The sequence below is a fragment of the Myxine glutinosa genome, chromosome 3 (assembly GCF_964187855.1).
Source record: "Myxine glutinosa chromosome 3, kmMyxGlut1.1, whole genome shotgun sequence".
Lineage (NCBI taxonomy): Eukaryota > Metazoa > Chordata > Myxini > Myxiniformes > Myxinidae > Myxine > Myxine glutinosa.
Window position 1 is genome coordinate 155,214,890 of NC_136263.1, and position 24,627 is coordinate 155,239,516.

At 43.5% G+C, this 24,627-nt stretch overlaps 1 protein-coding gene across 1 annotated transcript in view; it reads left to right on the forward strand.

Moving 5' to 3' along the window:
* Positions 1–24,627, forward strand: part of LOC137423113 (epidermal growth factor receptor kinase substrate 8-like) — a 240,726-nt gene that overhangs the window by 98,893 nt on the left and 117,206 nt on the right. The window contains exons 6-7 of the mRNA XM_078774688.1: positions 17,181–18,151; positions 21,907–21,998. Of these exons, the coding sequence (XP_078630814.1) occupies positions 17,181–18,151; positions 21,907–21,998 (1,063 nt within the window). The remainder of the gene's footprint in view (positions 1–17,180; positions 18,152–21,906; positions 21,999–24,627) is intronic.

Sequence of the window (24,627 nt, forward strand, 5' to 3'; positions counted from 1 at the left end):
TGAAATAACTATTCTCAGGGACCTGTATGGTGATTGCCATTACTTTATAATGGTTTCCCAAAACCGCAACAATACAGTATATATATAGTCATGTGAAAAAGTAAGTACACCCCATGTAAAGTTTTGACTTTTTCAACATATTTCAACACACAGCTATTTGATCTTCATTTCAACAATATTGACAGATAAAGGTGATATAATATAACAAATATCATGAAACATTTACATTTTGTAGTCCATTGTATAATTTAAATAAACATAAATGCAAATTTCGCATGTGGAAAAAGTAAGTACACCCTTGGCTCTAAGAGGTGGTATTGCCCCCTTTGGCAGAAACAACCTCAAGTAGGCATTTCTTATAACTGTCTACCAGTCTCTGACATCGACTGGGAGAAATTTTTGCCCACTCCTCCATGCAGAATTCTTTCAGCTGTGCGATGTTTGAGGGGTTTCTTGCATGCACAGCTCGTTTAAAATCCCCCCACAACATCTCGATGGGATTTAGATCCAGGCTTTGACTTGGCCATTCCAGAATCCTCCATTTCTTTCTTTTCAGCCATTCCTTGGTGGATTTACTGGTATGTTTAGGGTCATTGTAATGTTGCAAGGTCCACCTTCGGTTGAGCTTCAACTCTCCGACAGATGACCTCACATTATCCTCTAGCACCCTCTGGTACAATGAAGAATTCATAGTGGATTCTATGATGCTGAGCTGCACAGGCCCTGATGCAGCAAAGCTGCCCCAAACCATAATATTTCCACCACCATGCTTTACAGTTGGTATCAGGTTCTTGTGGTCAAATGCTGTCTTTGGTTTTTGCCAAACATGTCTTCTGGTACTGTGGCCAAATAGCTCTACCTTGAATCATCTGTCCAGAGCACATTGCTGCAGAAGTGCTGATCTTTGCCTCGGTGTTCATTGGCAAACTTAAGTCTTGCCCTGATGTTCTTTTGGACAGCAAAGGTTTCCCCCTGGCACACCTCCCATGTAGATCAAATTTGTGCAGCCTCTTTCTAATCGTAGATTCGTGCACTTTGACATCAACAGAGGCAAGAGCACCTGTAGGTCCTGTGATGACATTCTGGGGTTCTTTGAGACCTCTTTCAGCATCTTGCGGTCTGCTCTCGGGCTGAACTTGCTGGGGCAGCCTGGCATGAACAAGTTGGCAGTTGTTTGGAATCTTCTCCACTTGTAGATGATCTTCCCGACAGTCGAATGATTGATTTCAAATTGCTTGGATATCTTTTTAAATCCCTTCCCAGACTCGAAGGCATCTATAACCTTCTTTCTGAAGGCCTCAGAGAGCTCTTTTGATCTAGGCATGGTGATGCCACACACTTCAACAACAAAGAGCAAACCAAACTAAATGTCTGAGGTTTAAATAAGACAGGTTCCTCCAAGATCCTCTCTAACGATGTTCTAATCATTTGCACCTGAGCTGGTGCACCTGATTCTAATTTTAGGTATTTGAGGTAGTGATAAATGTAGGGGTGTACTTACTTTTTCCACCTGCGAAATTTGCATTTATGTTTATTTAAATTATACAATAGACTACAAAATGTAAATGCTTCATGATATTTGTTATATTATATCACCTTTATCTATCAATATTGTTGAAATGAAGATCAAAAAGCTGTATGTTGAAACATGTTGAAAAAGTCAAAACTTTACATTGGGTGTACTTACTTTTTCACGTGACTGTATGTGTGTAGATATATATATATATATATATATATATATATATATATATATATATATATATATATATATATATATATATGTATACACTACCGGTCAAAAGTTTTTGAACACCTCAATTTTTCCAGTTTTTATTGAAATTTACGCAGTTTAATGTCCAGTGAATAACCTGAAATGGTACAAAAGTAAGCAGTAAACTGCTCGAGGTTAAAAATAAAAGTTTAGGTTAGCAAAAATGGGAAAATAAAGTAAATTGCACAGTTATATTGTAAAAAAAGGCCTTCTTCAGGGAACAATAATTGGTTAACAACTTACAGCTGTTCTGCAGCAATGTAGGTAAATTAAGCCTTGAAAGTTGATGCAAACAATTCCTACAGATGTCCCAACCTCTGCTGATTACTTGATTAGAAACCCCCTGTCTGTATAAAAGCAGAATTGGAACAGACTGTTATTACACCCTCTGAAGCATTATTTGGACAATATTGCACTGCTAGTATAGGCTCTGGGGGGTTGCTTGTGTACATCTCTCTTCTACGGCAAAACTTTTGATTTTCCTGTTCTATATGTTGAGACCCTTGGAAAAAATCTGGGTAACACTCCCAGATGAAGTACGTTTTTTCTGCACACCCCAATACGTGATTATGACTTGAGGCCAATTAGCCGAAATAGCAAAATTCAGTTTTCATGGAATAATTCAAGAGTAGGCAGCTTTAGATTCAAATGTAACATTTATTTATCATGTTTAGACATAACTAACACATTTTTAGCATGGTTCAATACTATAAACTGTCTTTTTTAGGAAAAAAAACACGTCATTTAGCTTCTTTTTCTCCAAAAATCACTTTCAGTTTGAAAGGCGCTCAAAATTCGATCACCTCTCATACACCCAATTATGTAGATAAAGCAACCAAAATTTGTCAGAAGCTTCCTTATGAAGCCCTTTAATAATTCCATGCATCATATTTATGATTCATTATATTGTATAGTGACAGTGGGGTCAAATGTTAACAAAGGTTACCCCTACCCCAAAAAGCGGTATAAACCAAAATTGGTTAAATTGGTCTAACTTTAGAAGTAAGTGTGATATTCGGCTGATTTTGGTGTCTATGTATGGGTTTTTGATAGCAAGCTATTCATTGGAACCATAATCAACCCCTTTTGAATATAACTAATTTGCATAATTTCAAAATGGCCGCCAAACACCTCCTGGCAATGATGTTGACTAAATTTCGCTCAAAATTCAGCTTAAGCAAAACTATTACACTTACATAGCTTAAGGATTCATGAATTAAAATCATAACATGTCCACAAACCCAATATAACTGTCATAACAAGGAAGCGCGTGCTGTCAATTACCACCATTTACCACCCGTGCAACTTCAATACATGTACTCTTTATCAAGCGACAGGATTCTTGCAGGCATCAGGGGAAGCCTTTTTGCAATGACAAAAATTTACACATTTGACTATGGCGGTCCTACAGGGGCATGTTGACCTGGCAAACTTAGTGCATGAACAGACAACTGTCCAATGTGATTCTAGAGTTTTCCACGTTGTCTCAGGTATCAGCTGTTCCTTGTCATGCGTATAACCACAATCCTCTGGCTTAAGTGCGATCACATTTTCAGAATCTTGATGAAGCTCCAAAGCATGCATGATATTGTAGGCATTGAAAAAGCTACGCTTCATATGTGGCAGGAGACCTTGGCTGGTTGGTGGCAGGTTGTGATGAGAACTCCCTTTGACATGATGGAAGATCTCCGCACGCAAGTTCGAAAATTTCTTCGCATCGCTTTTTGGTTTCAGTACTTTGACCAAGTAGGATTCTGCATTCTTGATCAAAGGCTGAGAAAGGGTAGGCAACCCTCCAAAGTGCTTCAATAACTTTTCTGGCTCGGCATTCAAGGCGGCTTTCTTGGTCCCAACTTTGCTAGTGATATCACATCCTGTAAGACTGTGTACGGCAGGAAGAACAGCACAGAGTTGACATCCGATGCGCTCGAACAAGGTATGAAGGGGCACATACCGAGTGCTATCTCCAACTCCAGCTCGTACCCACAGCTCCTCTAGGTCATGTTGGAGAAAGACAGGCATGTGGTGGAGCAAGGCAACAACTACATCAGTATCATTGGAGATGACAACACATATTTTGTGTCCTCCTTTGAGCGCGTCCAAAACATGAAGGAGTATGCGAAGATCCGCCTCTTCAAATGTGGATTGAAGGTGTACCAGTGCGCGCTCATCTCCGTTGTGCATTTTCATACATTTCCAATCCTCGTTCTCTCTGGTCACCTGTCCGAGTACAGTTGGGTACTGACCGGTATTTGCAATATTTGAACGAACATGGCTGTAGATCAGTTTTTCAAGGAGAAGTTTGTTGTTGTTGGAAGGCCAGAATGTGTTCATATCCTTAGGTAGTGGTGTTGATGGCTCTATTGAAGTATATTCGATGGGTAGAGTGTCACTTCGCCTTTTCCTCTCGCTGTCCTTCACTGATGGGTCATCAGAATACATGTCAAAGACATAGTCAGTCCGCCCAAACCGATGATATATGGCCGAAAATGACATGAAATTTGATAGAAGGTCATTGAATTTGGAGAGTTTCGTAACATTAACCTTTCGGATTGTGGCCATGATGTCAACTACAAATGATGCGTCCTTCCGATGACTATATGTAAATTCTTCCGGTTTTAGGTGCGTCTCCAACTCCTTCAGTAGCTGGCTCTTTGCTGGTTTAGTCATCATTCCTGCATCATCAAACAACACTGGGGAGGGAACAACATCGTACTTTAAGAGATCATCAGTGGTGAGGCCACGCTCCCGAGCTATTTCTATGTTTCTCTCAGCGATGTTCATCTCCTTCACTGTCGTCTTGGTAGTCTTCTGTGGCTTCTTTCGAAGAGTTTTCATCGTCTTCAAGTTTGTGCGGTGAATGGTACTGCTTATTCGTTCAGTCTTGGTGACAAACCTTTCCTTTCTGAATTTCAGGTACTTCTCTTTTCCTTTTGAAAAGGCATTGAGCATGTCAGTTTTTATATCATCGGACATAACCTCTTTTGTCACAAAGTTTTGTAGTGTTTTGGAAGCGTCTAGAGACAGAGGGGACCCCTTCTCTTCAATGAATCTCATCATCTCCTGAATATGTCCTTCTTTGCGGTTCGTTGTGGCTTGAGATGATTCGTGGTGGCTGTAAGTCTCATGTGTCCTGTCAATCACATCACTGTATTGCCGATGTAGGTTCTTCACTGCCATCATTTCATGGTATATTAGGTCCCACTGGGCGACATACTGTTTTTGCTTTGCATGTCCAATGACTCCATCGCTGCACTTAGATGAAAGGTTAATGCTTTGCTCTAATTTCTGGTCTCCTCCAACAGCGGTGAATCGGCCGGGTATCTCTCTGATTGAAAAATTGCCTTTGGCAAATTGTTCATGAACTGATGGTGCAGTCTCAGGTAGACGTCGCATGTCTTCAAGGTAGAGAGAACACCATCGCAAGTAGTTGGTCGAATCGAATGCCGCAAACAGGTTCAATGCACGCTGGACAGCGTCAAGATGCAGTTCCCAAATCCCTTCACGATCAGCTCTCAACAGATCACGGACAATATCCATCATTTGCAAGAACTGAGTCCAGAACTTGAAGTTTTCATTGGTATCAGACCGTGTTTGGATGAATCTGTTCAAATCTTCGACCAACGTTTTTGATGCATCAGCAAACTGAACCATATACTTCTGACTATCTGTGATGCATTTCTCCTTGACACTAGACTGGAGGTTCGTCAGGATGGCAAGCTCATGTGTATATTGGTCGATGCCTTTCTCGGAGAATAATTCTTTGTACTGGAGGCGTTCAAAGGCTTCAGCAAGGAGCTGCATACCCTCAAGACAGCGGCTGTAGTGACCTCCATGTAGAACAGAATTCTCGATGACAGTTGGACCAAAAACACCAGCCTGCAACCATGTGATGTCCGCGCCACTTCCATCCAGGAGTTTGCCAATACATTTCAAAACAGTTTTCACTAAGTGAAACGTTCCCAGGCATGGAACCAGGGTCCTGAATTCCTCTGGTCTCAGCAGTTGTATATCACGGACGATGCAATAAACACCTTCATCACAATACATTGGTATCTCATTTTGAGTCAGCTGAGAACCAATGTCCATAAAGTTCTTCATAGCCGTATAAACTGTCGCGTACTCTGTAACTGGATGCGGCAGAACAGGCACAAATGCAAGATTCTTTAATGGGATGGCCTCCTCCGTCCAAACAGAGTTGCTAGCACTCCAAGATGGCATTGTTTGTGACTCGGGGTAGATGGACACTTCATCATGCATGACGTTCAAGCGTGCGAGGGACCAAGAAATATCCTTCAGTTTTGCTGCATCGGCTTCGGAGGAAGTGTAAGGCAGTTCGGCCACTTTGTAAGTTGCTGGGATGTCAGCACGGCGTGCAGGCTTGTGAAAGTCGGACAGTACCTGGCATTTTAATATTAAACTGAATGACTGTGGACCATGTGTGACCTGCGTGTCAGAAATCTTTGGTTTACTGGTCGACGACGGGGGTTTGTCTTGGTAGAGAACAGTCACAGTGTCATGTTCAGATACATTTGCCCCCTCATGTTCCCAGTTGTCAATTGCACCGGAGGTGAATTGCCCAGGATCAAAGTGTGACGGCAGTGAAACGCGATCGTTGTTGTGCTGTGCTGTAAACGTGGCAAGGTCATGTTGGTACTGTTACATATTTATGTGAATGTATGTGAATTACCATTCAGGTCTTTGCTTATCCGTGTGTATTATATTAAGTTGTGGTGTAGTTGTTGTGGTTGGAGGGTCAGGAGCCCTTCGGAACCAGTGGCCGGAAACGGAAGTGGCCGGAAACGGGAGAAGAAAAGACACGAGGAGAGAAAAGGACGGGGATTCTTCTTCCTCGCCCCGCGACGACAGGAGGTGGAATCGACCTTGCGCTGCGAGGAAAACAGCGGCGTTCCGAAAACCGTTTGGCGAGAGAGGAGTTACCTGGACGCGTAACTACCTGTTGACACGTGAAGTCCCCGTGAGTTCGTGCACGGAACCAAGCGATCGTACGTTGGGCCGCGCGCGCGTTGCAAACCGCGCCGGGTTCTGTCCCGTCTACAAGGCCGCGTACGGGTCGCACGTCGAACCTCGCACGCGGTGAAAACCCGCGTTCGGGTTTCGCCCCGTCTACAAGGACGCGTACGGGTCGCACGTTGAGCCTCGCTCGCGTTGCAAATCGCGTTTGGGTTTCGCCCCGTCTACAAGGACGCGTACGGGTCGCACGTTGAGCCTCGCTCGCGTTGCAAACCGCGTTTTGGTTTGGCCCCGTTGCTTGGCAAGGAGGCGCGCTGCAACAGCTGTCCCCGGTACGAGACGGCACGTTGGAGCACGTCCGCCCGGGGTTCGTTCAACCGCCCGAGTGCGGTGACGGTGACTATCCTCTTGGTCAAGAGGGGCCCAGAGACATTGTGCGGGACCGAGACCAAAAGGGTTTCGTGAGTACTCACCGGGACACACATGTATAAGATGGCCATCTTAATCATAAGGAATTGATTGTGAATTGGGAATTGGTGAGGATTATGTATTGTTGATTGCTCGGGGAAAATCTCCGTGGTTGTGTCATTGAAATATTGTTGATGGTTGTGTCATTGAAATTGTTTGGTATCATTACCCTTGAAATATATCCTTGAACGTCAGTTGTCTCTTGGGTGAAATTCATATGGCTTGCGTGGCGAAAGCGCATATATAATACAGCTTTCTGGCGAAGTTCCTCTCACGGTCCGGGGGTCACTGAGACCAGGTATTCACCGAGGGGACCACGTAACAGAATTGGGGGCTCGTCCAAATTACGATTTGCGGTTTCGCAATTGGGTCTACGTCCGGGATTTAAAATTGTATAAAATAATAAAATAATAATATTTTTTATTAATTAAAATTTATTAATTAATTATTAATTGGTAATTTTTTTTTTGAGAAATTGGGGTAAAGTTGTGGGTGAAGGTTAACAGGTGTTAACGATAGGCACCATGGCGTTTGTGGCACAGAACTTTGGGGTAACACCGAGTGAGGCACAGTTCCGAGCGTTGCTAAAGTCGGACCTCTTGAAATTGGCCAAACATTTTAACTTGGAGGTCCGAACTAATTTGAGGAAGGCAGAGTTGCAGACCACGGTGATACAATCTATGGTGGGATTAGGAAAATGGGACGAGTTAGCCTGGGAGTGGCTACCCGAAGAACCAGAAGACGTTGAGCTCCGGAAACTGGAGTTGCAATTACGGAGCCAGGAACGGATTAAAGAAGAAGAAAGGAAAGCAGAAAAGGAAAGAGCAGAAGAAGAAAGGAAAGCAGAAAAGGAAAGAGCAGAAGAAGAAAGGAAAGCAGAAAAGGAAAGAGCAGGAGAAGAAAGGAAAGCAGAAGAGAGGAGGGAAGAGAAACAAGCAGAGGAAAGGAGAGTGGAACGAGAACTCCAGGAAAGGTTAGAAGACAAAAAAGCAGAGGAAAGGAGAGTGGAACGAGAACTCCAAGAAAGGTTGGAAGAGAAAACAGCACAAGAAAGAACCGAGGAAAGGAGAGTGGAAAGAGAACTCCAGGAAAGGAGAGCTGCAAGGGACCTCGAAGCAGAGGAGAGAAAAGCGGAAAGGGAATTAAAGGAACGTGACATGGAGCTTCAGCAAGAAATCAAATTCAAGGAGCTGGAGTTAATGAGAGAACGGGGAGAGGCACCACCCTTGCTGACGGGGTCGACACCTAACCAGAAAACCTGGGATGTGGGCAGACATGTGAGGCTGGTTCCACCGTTCAGTGAAAAAGAAGTCGCGAAATTTTTTCCACACTTTGAGAAAGTGGCTCGACAATTAAACTGGCCGGAGGAGGCCTGGACCATACTCGTGCAAAGTGTGCTGGTGGGGAAAGCTCAGGAAATTTATTCGGCGCTACCAATGGACCAATGTGCAGATTATGAGGTACTGAAGAAGCACATCCTCAAGGCCTATGAGTTGGTTCCGGAAGCTTACAGGCAAAAATTCAGGAATGCCAGGAAGAGGGAGAGTGAGACCCACGTGGAGTTTGCCAGAGTGAAAGAAAACATGTTTGATCGGTGGTGTGAGTCAAAAGGAGTCGGGAAAGACTTCGAGAAATTGCGGGACTTGATCCTGGTGGAGGAATTCCAGCAGTGTGTCCACGAGGACATCAAAGTGTACCTGCAGGAAAAGAAGGTACCAAAGTTGTGGGACGCAGCCACCATGGCAGATGATTATGCCTTAACCCACCGAATAGGGGTCCAGGAACCTAACTCCTCGCCTAGATCTCCGCAGGGGAGGTGGGGAACAGCGTGTGCGGAGAACGACCATACATGGCGGCGGCCTCGAGAGGATTATGGGGACAACTATGATACCCCACCGGTTCGAAATCGGAGGGATGAGGGCCCAAGACAAACTTATAGTTCGGGGGGCCCGAGGCAGACCACGAGTTTTTCCTCCGGGCCTACTTGCGCTTTTTGCAAGAAACCTGGACACTTGATGTCCAGTTGTTACCGCAGGAAAAGCGAAGACCCAGAGTGGAGTCCGACTACTACGACTCCAAACGCAATGGCCATTGTGAGAAATCGCCATCAAAAGGGTTACCAACCCTTTATTTCAGAGGGGTTTGTGTCACGGGATGGAGCCTCGACTAACCGGAAACCGGTTAGGATATTGAGGGACACAGGGGCACATCAATCTTTAATGCTTGAAGGCATTTTGCCATGGTCCGAGGAGACGGCAACGGGGGATAGTGTTCGTTTACAGGGGATCGGGGGCGGTGTTAGTGCTCCCCTTCATGTCATCCATTTGGAGTCCGATTTGGTGTCAGGACCGGTCACCGTCGGTTTACAAGCCACGCTTCCTGTAGAGGGCGTATCTGTGGTTATTGGGAATGATTTGGCCGGGGGTCAAGTTTATGGTAACCTGAGGGTTGGTAAAGAGCCCAGCAGGGAAAATAACGCCACACCAGCTCGGGATGGCGACAAAAGTGCCAAGTTATTTGTAGGGGGACTGAACTTCAAAACAGAGGAAGAAGTTCTGACCTCTGTCTTCAACAGATATGGGCCGCTGGTGGAAGTGCGGTTGGTAAGAGACTGGGAAACGCAACAGTCAAGAGGGTTCGGCTTTGTCACGTTTGCCAGCACAAAAGACGCCAGAGAGGCAGAGAAGAATTGGAATGGCAAGGATTTGGAGGGTCGGACCATAACAGTAGGGAAGGCATTTCGTAGGCGTCGAGAGGTCTACAGGAGAGGACAACTGGGCGGTAGTTTTGGTGGTGGCCGCAATCAATATTATTATGGAGGCTCCCTGAGTTATGGCCGCTCCCGAAGGAAGGATTGGAAAAATGGTGGCCGAGAAGGAGACCGCTATTCATGGGACTACAGGGACCAATGGTCCCACCCTAATTATTAGGGAAGTTATGAGAAGTTGAAGCACTGAAGGCGGCGGAGCCGCCGAGCCAAGATTCCTACACGAATTAACCGTGAACGCCGTTCCTAAAGGCGTCCATGTAGTGAACTTTCATGCACGGACTAACCGTGAACTCCACGTTCCTCAAGGCGCCCATGTAGAGAACTTTCCTGCACGGACTAACCGTGAACTCCGCGTTCCTAAAGGCATCCATGTAGTGAATACTCGGCTTGGCCTCCCGGAAAAAGTGCTATCGAGTTGCGTAACTTGGGATCTTTGATCAACCCCTTAACCTTCATTCCCAAGATACGGACGGGCAAAGTCAGAGGGTCCTGAGATGGAGTTTGATTTGGCAGGGACAAGGTCGTTGTTGGTACTTAGTCCAGAGGGAGTAATCTGGAGGGGTTGGGGTGAAATTGTGGTTGCTTTATTTTTAAGTGATAACTGTGCCCGGGGGGAACGGATAATGTGGGGGGGGGTTGAGTTATCTGGTTTGTTTCTCCAAATTGGCCGGCAAAGAAAGTTTTCGCTGGGTTCAAACTTTCTTTCTTGAAGGGGGGGAGTGTTACATATTTATGTGAATGTATGTGAATTACCATTCAGGTCTTTGCTTATCCGTGTGTATTATATTAAGTTGTGGTGTAGTTGTTGTGGTTGGAGGGTCAGGAGCCCTTCGGAACCAGTGGCCGGAAACGGAAGTGGCCGGAAACGGGAGAAGAAAAGACACGAGGAGAGAAAAGGACGGGGATTCTTCTTCCTCGCCCCGCGACGACAGGAGGTGGAATCGACCTTGCGCTGCGAGGAAAACAGCGGCGTTCCGAAAACCGTTTGGCGAGAGAGGAGTTACCTGGACGCGTAACTACCTGTTGACACGTGAAGTCCCCGTGAGTTCGTGCACGGAACCAAGCGATCGTACGTTGGGCCGCGCGCGCGTTGCAAACCGCGCCGGGTTCTGTCCCGTCTACAAGGCCGCGTACGGGTCGCACGTCGAACCTCGCACGCGGTGAAAACCCGCGTTCGGGTTTCGCCCCGTCTACAAGGACGCGTACGGGTCGCACGTTGAGCCTCGCTCGCGTTGCAAATCGCGTTTGGGTTTCGCCCCGTCTACAAGGACGCGTACGGGTCGCACGTTGAGCCTCGCTCGCGTTGCAAACCGCGTTTTGGTTTGGCCCCGTTGCTTGGCAAGGAGGCGCGCTGCAACAGCTGTCCCCGGTACGAGACGGCACGTTGGAGCACGTCCGCCCGGGGTTCGTTCAACCGCCCGAGTGCGGTGACGGTGACTATCCTCTTGGTCAAGAGGGGCCCAGAGACATTGTGCGGGACCGAGACCAAAAGGGTTTCGTGAGTACTCACCGGGACACACATGTATAAGATGGCCATCTTAATCATAAGGAATTGATTGTGAATTGGGAATTGGTGAGGATTATGTATTGTTGATTGCTCGGGGAAAATCTCCGTGGTTGTGTCATTGAAATATTGTTGATGGTTGTGTCATTGAAATTGTTTGGTATCATTACCCTTGAAATATATCCTTGAACGTCAGTTGTCTCTTGGGTGAAATTCATATGGCTTGCGTGGCGAAAGCGCATATATAATACAGCTTTCTGGCGAAGTTCCTCTCACGGTCCGGGGGTCACTGAGACCAGGTATTCACCGAGGGGACCACGTAACAGTACCTACGCAGCTCCGGGTAGCTGATTGCTAGTCTTCCGTGGTTTAGAACTGTAGTTACAATTTTGCCACCACGCCCAAGACCATGAACTGATTCCGCATTCATAATATGCATTGGAGTTCTCTTTCTACCGCAGTGATGGATATAGTACATGACTTGGAAGACAGATTGTATCTTTCTGCAACGCTGTGTGGAGAGGCTGTTACCTGATGGCTTGCTACCGGTATCGTAGTCATCATCATCTTCTTCATCCTCATCAACTGGTTCATCACTTTCTGTCATGACAGCTTCGGCTGCTTTTGCATATGTGTCAGGATTGAAATTGTACAAATGACTGAAAAAACGTAGTACAGGTTCAGGGATATTCATCTCGCTCAAGGAATGCTTTAGATCATGCGCATCACAAAAGCTATCGTCAAGGCCAAAATCATACTCATCTAGAGCCTTCCTAATCACACCAGCGCATAACTGAACAGGATCAAGGGAACGAATGCACTCAGCTAACACTTTCTTTGGAACACTGAATACCATCATTGATTTTTTGAACGAACTGGGATATGTAAAATCAATCTCATTACCAAAAGTGTTCAACAAGAAAACTTTTACATCTCTATTACGAAAGTTACATTTGTCATCAATATTGTTCAAAGAGTCTCTGATAGCACTAAGTTCATAACCCCTCCCTTCTTTTAGGCCTTGCTCTAACTCTTTAACAACCTGATTCCAAGCAAGCTGTTTCTCAGACACTTTTGGTATGGAAGCTTTATCACGAGAGTCATACTTATACAAGTATTTAGTCATGCAGTCCCTGTGGTAGTACAGATCTGCTCCAAACACAGAATGCGCATCTTGAAGGTCGCACATTCGGGTGAACACATCATCTTGAAAGAAGTTTGTTGCAGCCAGAAAGGCTGAAGCACGGCCTGATTCACTAATGCGATATTTCGTGTACTGTTGTTTGTGTGATTTACTGTCACAGATAATACACTTCACTTGACGTAAGGCTGTTGTGGACGTCTCTGTATTCGGTGGATGTCGGACGGCCTTAGAACGAGTACTTCTATCTTCTTCCTGCTCAGAACGGGACAGGTCTTGGCATACAGCGAGACTCTTCCTTTTCCTATTGAGAACTGAAGTCATGGTGTATTTTTTGTAACAGTCATTGGTCACATGATAAACAAACCCATCTCCTTTAACCAGCTTAAGCCGTTTGGAAACTTGATCATTGTGGATGTAACTTGCTTCTCGTATCCTTTTGCAACCATTAGTTGTGCTCACAGTTTTATCCCCCGCGCTTTTCTGGCAGATGATGCAGTTAGTCGCATCAAACGAACTGTCTTCGGGCGGTCCTGAGAGAGTAACAGACTCCATCGTCAGCGGCCACGCCTGAAAAACAAAAAATGGATATTAGTTACGTTTGTACGGCTGTAAAAATCGGCAAGGTCGGACCATATGCTGAAAATATAAAATGTGAAAGACTGATAAGCCACAAAGAAACCCATGTTTATCCCTATTAAAGGGCTTCATAAGGAAGCTTCTGACAAATTTTGGTTGCTTTATCTACATAATTGGGTGTATGAGAGGTGATCGGATTTTGAGCGCCTTTCAAACTGAAAGTGATTTTTGGAGAAAAAAAAGCTAAATGACGGGTTTTTTTTCTAAAAAAGACAGTTTATAGTATTGAACCATGCTAAAAATGTGTTAGTTATGTCTAAACATGATAAATAAATGTTACATTTGAATCTAAAGCTGCCTACTCTTGAATTATTCCATGAAAACTGAATTTTGCTATTTCGGCTAATTGGCCTCGAGTCATAATCACGTATTGGGGTGTGCAGAAAAAACGTACTTGATCTGGGAGTGTTACCCAGATTTTTTCCAAGGGTCTCAACATATAGAACAGGAAAATCAAAAGTTTGGCCGTAGAAGAGAGATGTACACAAGCAACCCCCCAGAGCCAGGAGTATGCAGGAAGTAGTATATTGGAAACTGGTGGAAACTCTGACCGGAAGAGATCTGGCAGACCCAAAGCCACAACAGAATCAGAAGACAAGGTTCTGAGAGTCAACAGCTTGCGTGATAGGCGGCTCACAGGACAACAGCTTCAAGCACAGCTTAACACTGGTTGAAGTAAGGAAGTCTCAGTTTCAACTGTGAAGAGAAGACTTGGAGCTGCAGGTTTGACAGGTCGAGTGGCAGTAAGAAAGCCATTGCTAAGATGGTAAAATAAGAAAAAGAGGCTTGTCTGGGCCATGAAGCACCACCAATGGACTACTGAAGTCTGGAAGAAAGTCTTATGGACCGATGAATCAAAATTTGAAATCTTTGGTTCATCACGCAGGGTTTTTGTGCACCATCGAGTCGGCGAAAGGATGGTTCCTCAGTGTGTGACACCAACTGTCAAACATGGAGGAGGAAACGTGATGGTCTGGGGCTCTTTTGCTGGATCCAGAGTCGGCGACTTGCACAGATTGACTGGCACCCTGAACCAAAAGAGCTACCACAGCATTTTTCAGCACCATGCAATACCCTCTGGTATACGCCTAGTTGGTCAGGGTTTCATCCTCCAGCAAGATAATGACCTAAACACACCTCCAGGCGATGTCAAAACTACCTTCGAGGAAAAGAACAAGACGGTAGGCTTCAAATCATGGAATGGCCAGCACGGTCTCCAGACTTAAACCACATCGAGCTGGTTTGGGATGAACTGGACAGAAGGGTGAAAGCAAAGCAACCTACAAGTGCAACACATTTGTGGGAACTTCTGCAACAGTGTTGGGAAGAACTTCCTGAACAATATTTGATTTCCATTGTAGAAAGAATGCCAGGAGTGTGTTCGGCGGTTATATCTGCAAAAGGAGGCTACTTTGCTGAGTCAAAAATTTAAATTAAATTTTGGTAAACAAAATGCTTCGATGATTTCTTTTTTTTAAATCTCCAATTGTTTATTTGTTCTGTGCTTAATTTCAGAGTACAATGAGACATTAAACTGCGTAAATTTCAATAAAAACTGGAAAAATTGAGGTGTTCTAAAACTTGACTGGTAGTGTATATATATATATATATACAATATGTATATATATTGACACCATGAGATGGGATTCAACAAATTAACATACAAGAGATAGGTTGTAAGAGAAGCTTTACAACCTTCTTTACAAACCTTTACAAACTCTACAAAATGTCGACACGCTGACTTCTGCAGCTGGTAGGAACTTCTCACATAACGATTGGCAGAATCAAACACGACGATCCGAAACTGTATCCATACAAGATACAGTTACTGCAACACCAGACTAAAATAAATATGAGGGAGAGGTTTAAGTTTTGCATCGCCATTACCTAGCAGATCGAAGAAGACCATGCAAGATTTTCTCGACAACATCTACTTCTTTGGTGATGAGGCCCACTTCCATCTCAGTGGCCACTTGAACAAACAGAACATGTGATTTGGGGCAGAACACCAACTGCACGAATGTGTGAATCAACCAGTTTCTTTCACGAAAGTAACAGTTTGGTGTGCTATTCGGTATAATAGGACCTTTGTTTGAGAACGTAGCCGGTCAAACAATGACAGTCGACACAGATATGTGGACATGCTGCAGAGAGGATTCCTTCTGGCATTGAGAAGGAAGTAATACATCACTATTCATTCATTTAGTCATTCCAGCAAGACAGTGCTCCACAACATATGTCTAAAAGTGCTTTGGGTTTTTTTGGGACGACATTTCCTGTGCGATGGACTCATTTCTTGATGGACGGACGTCAATGGCCTCCCGACTTTGCAGATTTATCTCCTCCCAACTGCTATCTGCGGGGGTCCCTCAAGCTTTAGTCTATGAAAACAACCCGCACACACTGCAGGAATAAACATAGGGGCAATACCCCTGGTGCTCACCTGGTAGAATAAACAGTATACTACACTGACAAATGGTATTTTAAACCAATTTCAATGGTTGCTAGAAGACAGTGAAGCATGTGGAATGATACAAACATAATCATAAGACTTTAAACAAACAAAGAAGAATATACCTATTTTGGGGGGAACCCCCCCCCCCCGTAGACCCCTAAAGGGGCAGGTTTTTTATAATGCCGTGAACAAACTTTGGTACATCATGGGTGGTGAAGGTTGTGGTCAAGTTTCATCGAAATCGTGTGTGTTGTTTCTGAGAAAAAAGCAAATATCTATTTTTTGGGGGTCAAACCTATACCTACTTTGACCCCTTGTAGACCCCCTTCGACTTCGATTTTCTTAGTGTCGTGAACAATTTTCGGTACATCATGGGTGATTAAGGTTGTGGTCAAGTTTCATCGAAATTGAGTCTTTAGTTTCTGAGAAAAAAAGCAAATTCCTATTTTGGGGGTCAAACCTGGATTCACTTTGACTCTCGTTAAAAACCCTTTGGACCCCGATTTTTTTTAATGCCGTGAGCAAACTTGATTTGCAACACGACACATATAATTTGTGCCAAGTTTGGTCCACAATCCCTTCAGCGGTTTCGGAGAAGAGGTTGCAAGTGTTTACGGACTGACGGACTGACGGACGGAAAACGCACCATCGCATAAGCTCCCCGGAACCTTGTTCCAGGTGAGCTAAAAAAAACATCAGATGGGAAATCGGATGCATACCAGCCCCAGTTCTCAGCCGATTCATCGACAAACACTTAAAAGATGGAAACATTGACATTTCCGATCATTCACGCCATGGTCAGCCGAAAAGCGCCACAACTCAACGCAACGAGCAGAAAGTTGATGCGCTCATCAGCGACATTCTGGCACTGCTAGCGCTAATGTAAGCATCTCCATACACCTGACTCAATTGGCCGTAGATTTCAGCAGCCGAGTTGGTCTCCTTCGCAACGAGTTTTAAAAAAAACTGCACGGAAGTGTGCCAACGCATTGTGTCAGCCTGGCATTGTGTTAAGAAATTAAACAATTCTTTCAACTTTTGAATTGTTTCATTTCAAATGCTTTAGAATCTAGATTGAACGATGCAGCAGCCAATAAAGTGGCTCTCATAGCAAGTAGAGTGTTGTTGCAGAAAAGAAATATATATATTCTGACATTTTAAATTCCATGGTTTCTCATTCGGACTTTGTGTGAACTTTAAATAAAGTTGTGCCTTGCATGAATAAGTATTGTTTTATTTACTTTTTTTTGAAGCAAATATGACGTGTACCTTACTTTTGGGGGTGACTTAATATCATGTAAGTACAGTACCATATGTTTCTTTTATATTTAGTGTTTGAAGTGAATTTAATTTGGAACAGCTGTATTTTAGCTGTATTTTGACATTTTGCAATGTGCATATATAGTTTGTATGAATAATAACTTGCGTTCCACGTGATAATCACCCAACATCCCACAGGGAAATACGATACCATAAAAAAATGTTGGAGAAAGAAAAAGATGAAAAAGGACAGGAGGAGCAGGATAAAAAAGAAGAAAAGCAAAAGGAAAATGAGGATAACAATCAGAATGTTCAAGATATAGATGAGAAGAACAATGAAGTAGAGAAAGAGAAAGAAGATAAAACAGAAAAAGTCGAGATCAAAGAACCAGAAAATGTGGAAGATAATTCAAAGAATAAAAAGGAAAAAGAGAAGGAAAAGAAAAAACAAAAGCAACGAGAAAAAGAAGAAAAGAAAAAGAGAGAAAAAGAAGAAAAGGAGCGAAAAAAGGCTGAAGAAAAAGAACGCAAGAAGGCAAAAAGGGGGAAAAAAGGAAAACCGGAAGCAGAGGAAAAAGCTGATCCCAAAATAGCAGAGGAGAATAAAGAGGAAGATAAATCGAAGGAAGACAAAAAAGAAGAAGAAGAAGAAGAAGAAGAAAAGAAAGAAGAGCCAACTGTGGAAAATCAGGTGAAAGAAGTTCAAAATGAAGACGATGAGATTAAGAAAGTAGAAGAAGTGCAGAAGCAGATTGAGTTACAGAAGACCGAGGAAAATAAGAATGTAAAGGAGATTGATATTACACAACAAGAAAAAGGAGAAGACACAAACCTCAAAGAAAAAGATGTGACCCCAAAAGGAGAAGAGATGAAATACAAAGAAAAAGGAGAAGAGACAAACCTCAAAGAAAAAGATGTGACCCCAAAAGGAGAGGAGATGAAACATGAAGAAAAAGATGTTCATGAAACTAAAGAAAACCTCAAGGAAAGCCCTGTTGCTCAAAATGTGAGCGATTATGAAAATGGGAAAGAGGAGACGAAAAATGAGGATGAATCGGAGGAAGATGAATCGGAGGAAGAAACCAATCCCAAAGCAGAACATGGAGAACCACGAAGCACACAGGACCGTGTTGCTTCTATCACAGCTATGTGCCTGAACCTTCTCCCTGGTAAGCACTATCCTATTGCTTGTTTTGATGTGATGGTATTTCTCTTTAAAAAATCTTCAAATACAAATCAAGGCATGCTCATCAAGTTGGGAAAGTTGGAATTTCATCTGTTTCCTCATCGGCCACTGTGGGAAGTTTTAATCATTCGTACATTTTCCAACATTTCCTTTTTTGTAAGACGTTTTACACCACAGTTACATGGCGCACAACTAAAGGGTGCAGTAGCGTTGGTGGAACTACAGCTATTGTGCATTAACAAATAAACTATTAACTATTTTTGTGCTCGTAGATTACTGAAAATGTATTAGATATAAAGTGCAGGGCAGCAAAACAATTCCCTTTTTTTAGCCGCGTCGCAGACGCTGCTAATAGAGTGCCCTCTGCTGTTGTTGTTGTTCTTCTTGTTCTTGTTCTTCTTGTTCTTGTTCTTGCAGAGAAGACAAAACCTCAAAGCTCCACCCATTCTGGGAACCATAGCTCCACCCATTTTGGAGAGGCTTCATATAAACAAATATCCACCATTTTATTAACTCGCATAGCTTTGAGGCCTGTTTTGTAGGCCCGTGGTGTCTTCCTCTCTCACACAGTTTTATTTCAAATCAAATTCGATATATCATTCCATTTTTCACAGTCGCTAACATAGTTTTAGACTCGGTTGAAAAAAAACGGGAAGAAAATCCGATGAAAGTTGCCCTTTATAGAACGAAATGAATTCTCAAAGGCCTGTAACTTCAAGTCCATTGAGATATATTTTTTTTAAATCGCAGCATGGTCAGTCATACACCGCCCGAAATAAGAGACGGGAAAATGCCGAGATATATATATTTTGTTTAAATCGCGGCATGGTCAGTCATACACCGCCCGAAATAACAGACGGGAAAATGCCGAGATATATTAAAAATTCGTCCATTTGATGACAATCGTCACGATGAAATATTTAATTTATACGTCGTCACAATAATGTGGAGAGAGGAGCATAGCTTCGTTCACGTGTCGCTACACACGAGAAATTGCCGAGATATATTTTTTTACAATCACGGCATGGTCAGTCATACACCGCCTGAAATAACAGATGGGAAAATGCCGAGATATATTAAAAATTCGTCCATTTGATGACAATTGTCACGATGAAATATTTAATTTATACGTTGTCACAATAATGTGGAGAGAGGAGCATAGCTTCGTTCACGTGTCGCCACACACGGGAAATTGCCGAGATATATATTTTTTAAATCGCGGCATGGTCAGTCATACACCGCCTGAAATAACAGACGGGAAAATGCCGAGATATATTTAAAATTCGTCGCCACACACGAGAAATTGCCGAGATATATTTTCACTTTGCACAAAAATAACATCAAGTAATCGAATCAATAGGAATGTCCTGTGCCTATAACATCGACGTTATAGGCACAGCTGCATCTAGGCATTGTGTAACACGCGACGCGGCTTTTGTGTTAATTAAAACTTTTTGTACTTGTTCTTTATTTGGATATTTGTGAGAACGACAATATGTTTTGCTTCCAAACAAGGCCAGCGAGGTCACCTTTTTATGAACAGTCAGGTGAGGCCTGACATTCGATTGAAGATGGTAGGAATCTTCCTGATGATCTTTGTTAAAGACACCACCGGATTTTACAGGTAGATCTGGTAGATCTGTCAGTTCAGGTAGATCATGGGTCCTCTGGTTTAACATCCTATCAGTAGACGGCACGCACATTGATGCCTCGCCCTGTATGCTGAACACAAGGTTGACAGTTTATAGCTGGGACAAGATCCATGCACAGACTTAACTACACAAATATGTTGTGTTCATACAGTGCCTTCAGAAAGTAGTCTCACCCCTTGACTTTTTTCACATTTTGTTGTGTTCCAGCCTGAATTTTAAATGGATTAAATTGAGATTTTTTTATCACTGATCTACACATAATACCCCATAATGTCAAAGTGGAGTTTTTGGTTTTCAGAATTTTTACAAATAATTAAAAATGAAAAGTTTAAATGTCTTGAGTCAATCAACTTGTACTCAATTCAACCCCTTTGCTATGTCACTCAAAATTGAGCTCAGGTTCATTCCATTTCATTTGATCGTCCTTGAAATGTCTCTACAACTTGATTGGAGTCCACCTGTGGCCAATTCAATTGATTGGACACGATTTAGAGAGAAACACACCTTTTTATACAAGGCCCCACAGTTGACAGTGCATGTCAGAGCAGAAACTCTACCATGAAGTCCAAGGAACTGTCCATAGAACTTTGAGATAGAATTTTTAGGAGGCATCGATCTGGGGAAGGATATAAAGCAATTTCTAATGTTGAAAGTTCCCAAGATCCCAGTGAGCTCCATCGTTAGTAAATGGAAAGAATATGGAACTACCCGGACTCTTCCTTGAGCTGGCCGTCTGACCAAACTGAGCAACCGGGCAAGAAAGGATCTTGGTCAGGGAGGTGACTGCAAACCCAATGATCACTCCGACGGAACTACAGAGTTCCTTGGGTGAGATGGGAGAACCTGCCGGAAGAACAACAGTCTCTGCAACACTTCACAAATCTAGGCTTTATCGGAGTGACCAGATGGAAGCCACTTTTGAGAAAAAGGCACATGACAGCACACCTGGAGTTTGTAAAAAGGCCTGTGAAAGACTCTGAGAGAATGAGGCAAAATATGCTGTGGTATGACAAGACGAAAATTGAACTCTGACCTGAATGCAAAGAGCTACGTCTGGCTCCTCACGATTCTAACCCCATCCCGACTGTGAAGCATGGTGGTTGCAGCATCATGCTATGGGGATGTTTTTCAGTGGCAGGGACTGGGAGACTCGTAAGGATAGAGGGAACAATTAACACAGGCAAATCTTTGAGGAGAACCTGCTTCAGAGTGCAAAAGACCTTAGACTTTGGCGAAGATTTACATTCCAACAGGACAATAACTCCAAGCATATAGCCAAAGCAACACTGGAATGTCTCCAGAACAAGAACGTGAATGTCGTTGAGTGGCCCAGCCAAAGCTCAGATTTGAATTCCATTGAGAATCTGCAGAAGGACCTGAAGATTGCTGTTCATCGACACTCCCCATCCAACTTGACAGAGCTTGAGCAAATGTGCAGGGGAAAAATGGGATAAACTCACCAAATCCAGATGTGCAAAGCTGATACAGACATACTCAAGAAGAGTCAAAGTTGTAATCACTGCCAAAGGAGCTTCCACAAAGTATTGACTTAGGGGTGTGAATACTTATGTGAATTAGATATTTCTGTATTTCATTTTTAATTATTTTGTAAAAATTTCTAAAATAAAATTCCACTTTGACATTATGGGGTATTATGTGGAGATCAGTGACAAAAAAATGTCAATTTAATCCATTTTCAATTCAAGCTGTAACACAACAAAATGTGATATAAGTCATGGGGTGTGAATACTTTCTGAAGGCACTGTACCTTGGGGTATCCTGCCAGCACTAACAGTGGAAACTATTATCGACTTATCTTCCTTGTAGTTATTTACTAATATTATTAATATCGATATTATCAGGAAGCCTTCATGTACTTAAGTCGTTTTTAGTGCCATATATTTTAGGTATGCCATAACAATGCCGAAGTCCCTTTGTTTGTTAAGTATCCTATTTGGCAAAAACTATGCCAAAAGAAACATGGCACACTTCTTGAAGACAAATATACCTTAAATCATTCCCTTTCATTAATTTTCATGTTTAACATTTATTTTTATATTGTTGACCCTTGCAATACTCAATGAAGTTCCTGGGTTGGAACCGACTGAAAGTCCACGGAAAGGAGAGGAAAAGGAAGAGTCGCCAGAACTCTTGGCAAACCGCATGGAGAGAGACAAGGTAATAAAGGGGTGTGTGTGTGTGTGTGTGTGTGTGTGTGTGTGTGTGTGTGTGTGTGTGTGTGTGTGTGTCTGTGTGTGTGTGTGTGTGTGTGTGTGTGTGTGTGTGTGTGTGTCTGTGTGTGTGTGTGTGTTTGTCATAGGTTGTTATCTCTATAATTTTGGTTTTTGAAGGTGGAATAGAGTCCTTCCAGGACTGGAAGTACCCACCCCCGCTTTGGTGAAGGATTGCAATTCATGGGCTAAGTTGTGAAGTTGTGTTCTCAGATTTGTTCCAAGTTATATTTTCAGGATCGTCACCATACCCCGGATTGCCTCCAGTTGTAGTTCATTTGTGGTAATATTCCCAGGGATGCTTTTTTAAAATCTCTGTGAGGTTCTTCTTTATCATTCCTGTTGCTATTAATTATTACTGGTAAAATGTTGATACTCTTCAGCTTCCAAGATCTCTTGACTTCATTTTTGAGGTCCTGGTATTTGGTCATTTTCTTGATTCCTGCATTGTTTAGGCCAACATCGCTGGGTACTGATATCTCGATCATCAATGCTGTCTTTTCCTTTTTGTTCCTGAGTACAATGTCCGGACGCAATGCTTTGTTTTATATGTCCACGCTCGATGGAATCATCAGGTCGTACATGAACATGATGTCCTCAATTTCAATAATTGCCCTTCGTTCGTGTTTCCATGAGTTTTCTGGTACTGGGATGCTTATTTTTTTGCATATATGACAATGAATCACTTTGTTAAAGTACATAAAGTTGTTCTGATAAGAGTTTTTGCATCCCAAGATCAGGTGACTAGTACTTTCTCTTTCTGTCCTGCATAATCTGGCATTAAAAGAGAGGCTGAGTAGGGTAGAGGATGATGTGGTTGAGCTTGAAAGTGGTTGGATGTCAATGAAAGCTAGTCTGTTGGGAGCCGTTGGTGATGTATGTGGATGGACAAAAGGACCACCGAGGCACTCGGAAACATGGTGGTGGGATGATGAAGTTGGAAAGAGGATTGACGAGAAGAGGAAGAAGTTCAAGGAGTGGCAGAAGGCGAAGGGTACAGGAGCAGAAACAGCAGAGCATGAAAGTTATAAGGCAGCCAGGAAGGCTGCAAAGAAAGAGGTAGCAAAGGCGCAGGAGGCATGTAGGAAAATGTTTGGAGAACGCTTGGATTCGGAAGAGAGTCAGAAAGCAGTATTCAGGATTGCAAAGCACATAGCGAAAGAGAGGTGTGATGTGATGGGGGTGAGTTGCTTGAAGGATGAAGTGGGACAAATCGTTGTCGACCCAGATGGAATTAAAGGAAGATGGAAAAGATATATGGAAATGCTGTTGAATACAGAGAATGAATGGGATGGCAACATAGAGAGTAACCCAGTTTTAGGACCGGCAGAGAAGATAACTGAGAAGGAAGTTGAGGAAGCGATAAAAGCAATGAAGAGTGGAAAAGCGGGAGGGCCGACGGGAGTTGTGGGAGATATGTTGAAGGCAGCAGGAAGTTGGGGTGTGAAGAGAATGACAGAGATCTGTAATCTGGTGGTGAAAGAAGGCCGCATTCCAGTGGCTTGGGAACTGAGTACCCTCGTCCCTCTATACAAGGGGAAAGGTGACCCTCTGGAGTGTGGCTCGTACCGAGCGATAAAGTTATTGGAGCATGGAATGAAGGTATTGGAAAGGGTGTTGGAGAGGAGGTTAAGGAAGAAAGTGAATATCGACGAAATGCAGTTTGGATTTATGCCAGGAAGAGGAACGACAGATGTACTTTTCATTGTGAGGCAGTTGCAGGAGAAGTACATGGAGAAGAGGAAGAAGTTGTTTTTGGGGTTTGTTGATCTGGAGAAAGCATTCGATAGGGTTCCACGCAAAGTATTGACATGGGCATTGAGGAAGTTAGGAGTGGAGGAATGGTGGATCAGAGTAGTGATGGCAATGTACAAAAGAGCGCGCACAGCTGTAAGTAAGGACGAAGGATGGGAACAGTGGTGAGTTTGAGGTGAAGGTGGGAGTGCATCAGGGGTCGGTACTAAGTCCACTACTATTTGTAGCTGTGATGGAGGTGCTGGCTCAGAACGTAAAGGAGGGTTTACCGTGGGAGTTGTTGTATGCAGATGATCTGGTGTTGATTGCGGAAAGTATGGATGGACTGAAGGAAAAGATGAACAAGTGGAAGGAATGTATGGAGACAAAAGGTCTGAAGGTGAATATCGGAAAGACGAAGGTGATGGCAAGTGGTAAAGCATATGGTGAGGTGGAAAGAACTGGGAAGTGGCCGTGTGCTGTGTGCAGGAAGGGTGTGGGAGTGAACTCCATTCAATGTACAATGTGCGCTGAGTGGGTTCATCAAAAATGTAGTGGTCTGAGAGGGTCATTTACCAGTGTGGCAGCTACATTCAAATGTAAGGTGTGCACAGAGGGAGCTGCAGATGGAGGAAATGTTGAGTTGGATCTTGGAGACGGCGTGAAGCTGGAAGGTGTGAAAACATTTTTCTACCTCGGAGACATGCTGAATGGAGAAGGTGGATCAGACTCGGCAACGGTTGCTTGCGTGAGATGTGCATGGAAGAAGTTTCGGGAACTGAGTGGCGTGCTGATGAGGAGGAGAGTGTCGCTGAAGCTGAAGGGAAAGGTGTATGCTGCAT